Source organism: Echinops telfairi, unplaced genomic scaffold (assembly GCF_000313985.2).
Source record: "Echinops telfairi isolate 266 unplaced genomic scaffold, ASM31398v2 ScPeMD7_7459;HRSCAF=8497, whole genome shotgun sequence".
NCBI lineage: Eukaryota > Metazoa > Chordata > Mammalia > Afrosoricida > Tenrecidae > Echinops > Echinops telfairi.
In genome coordinates this window covers 1,583,319-1,585,593 of record NW_022111359.1, presented here as the reverse complement: position 1 = coordinate 1,585,593, position 2,275 = coordinate 1,583,319, and the positions used below count along the sequence as shown (strand labels likewise).

The window sequence follows — 2,275 nt, the reverse complement described above, 5'->3', positions numbered from 1 at the left end:
CATATCTTGCCCTGTCTGATGTCTCCCTTCACCCACTTTTCTGTTGTCCATCCCCCAGGGAGGAGGTCACATGTAGATCCTTGTAATCGGTCCCCCCTTTTCAACCCACTCTCCCTCTACGCTCCCAGTATCACCACTGGTCCTAAAGGGATCATCCGTCCTGGATTCCCTGTGTTTCCAGTTCCTATCTGTACCAGTGTACACCCTCTGGTCTAGCCAGACTTGCAAGGTAGAATTTGGATCATGATGGGGGGTGGGGCGAGGGGAAGGAAGACGCATTTAGGAACTAGAGGAAAGTTGTATTTTTCATCGTTGCTACATCGCACCCTGCCGGCTCGTCTCCTCCCTGAGAGCCCTCTGCAAGGGGATCTCCATATTTTCTAACTACTGTTCTTTACTCTTTATTTCCAACTTGTGCATTCTAATCAGTAATCATTATCAGTGCATCTTGATTCCATGTTTGATCAATTTCAGACTTAAGATGCCGCTAGAATACTTCAATTTCTGCATTATTAGCTTTAGTGTTTGGTGCATAAATTTGAGTAATAGTTGTATTGATCGGCTATCTTTGATGTGATAGATATTATCCTATCATAGACAGAATTGTACTTAAAAATAGATCTTGAAGTGTCCTTTATGATAAGTGGGATGCCATTCCTCTTGAATCTCTAATTCCCAGGATAGTAAATCACAAGATTTTCTGATTCATTATGTCCAATGCCAGTCAGCTCATTTTAGTTCATTAATGACTAGAATATTGATAATTTTGTGTTCCATTTCATTTTTTACAACTTCCAATTTTCCTAGATGCATACTTTGTACATTCCAAATTCTGATTATTAATGATGTTTCTTTGTAGCTATTTCTTTTTTCATTTGAGTCATGCCTCATCAGCAAATGAAGGTCCTGAAGGCTTGACTCCATCTATGCCATTATGTCAGCTTTACTTTGAAAAGGAAACTCTACCTCACTCATATTTTGAGTGCCTTTTGACCTGAGAGACCCATCTTCTGCCGTTAGCTCTAATCCGTGAGGTTTTAAGTCTCTGATAATGTTTTGATGCTACCCACAAGATTTCTCTGAAGTGGACAGCCGATTACTTATTCATAGTCCGTTCTTAGTCTGGAAGCTCTGCAGAAATCTTTTCACTTTGATTGACACCACTGGCATTTGAATACCAGAGACATAGCTGCCAGCATCATAGCAACACACAAGCCAATACAGTCAGACAGACTACTGACAAGAGGGGGACACATATGTATACATTCATCTGTATGTAAACATACTATATAAGCATGCAATGTCAAGACAGCTTAGTACTATCTCTTAGGTACTCTTGTATGAACAACACTCACCTCAAATGTCGCTTCTCATTTTTTGTGTGCTGATCCTTATTGGCATGAGATTTGGAGACTTCTGGGAACATGGAGGACCAGGTGTTATTCTTCATGAATTGCACCACTGTATGTTCACTGGATACATTTTCTCCATCATCATGGTTTAAAGAGGCTAACTCAATAATCCAAGCGGCGTTCACAACATAAATTAAAAAAAAAATCAGAAAAAATTTTCGTGAACAAAGACAGATTTAGCTATGTTTAGTTGTCTCAGCACTTTGGTATTGGTTAAAAAGTGAACTGTAAAGGCAATGCTTACACTTAAAGAACACTTAATAAACTCAGGACTTTTAGTTACAGAAGAAGTACAAACTGATTTCACTACATGGAGATTTACATTCAGAGGGAAGCCAGATTATATCAGTTCCATAGACCAGGAACCAAGCCTGTTATGCTTAACAATTCATTCCCATTCTCAGTCCACGAACTGGAGCAAAGCTGACGTGTAAAATATCTTTGTTCACTAAACACATTATAAAAAACGAGAAAAAAAATGTCATTCTTACCTATAGAGGTTAGATTTCTGAAGGTTTCCATCATCACATCTTTATAGAGTTTTCTCTGAGCAAGATCCAGCAAAGCCCACTCCTCCTGGCTGAAGACCACAGCCACATCTTCAATGACCATTGAGTCCTACAACATCACATACATTCTCATCAGCAAGATACTCTAATGTGTACAAGAATAAAGCATGAGATGGACATTGGGCCTCCACTCGGGTACTCCCTCAATGCAAGAATACTTGGTTCTATTAAACTGGCATTCTATGAGGCTCACCTTCATGGCACATTCGCTGAAGACAGGGCGGGTGCATAAGCAAATGAGGTGAAGAAAGCTGGTGGTGCCCAGCTATCAAAAGATATAGCATCTGGGGTCTT

At 40.0% G+C, this 2,275-nt stretch overlaps 1 protein-coding gene across 2 annotated transcripts in view; it reads right to left on the bottom strand.

The window, feature by feature from the left end:
• The window catches only part of LOC101664306 (zinc finger protein 699), a 20,488-nt gene that overhangs the window by 5,343 nt on the left and 12,870 nt on the right, over nt 1–2,275 (bottom strand). For both annotated transcript variants that reach the window (XM_045300119.1, XM_045300118.1), the window contains 2 exons: nt 1,904–2,030; nt 1,356–1,509 (listed from right to left, as the gene is read on the bottom strand). In XM_045300119.1, coding sequence (XP_045156054.1) covers nt 1,356–1,509; nt 1,904–2,030 — 281 coding nt within the window. The remainder of the gene's footprint in view (nt 1–1,355; nt 1,510–1,903; nt 2,031–2,275) is intronic.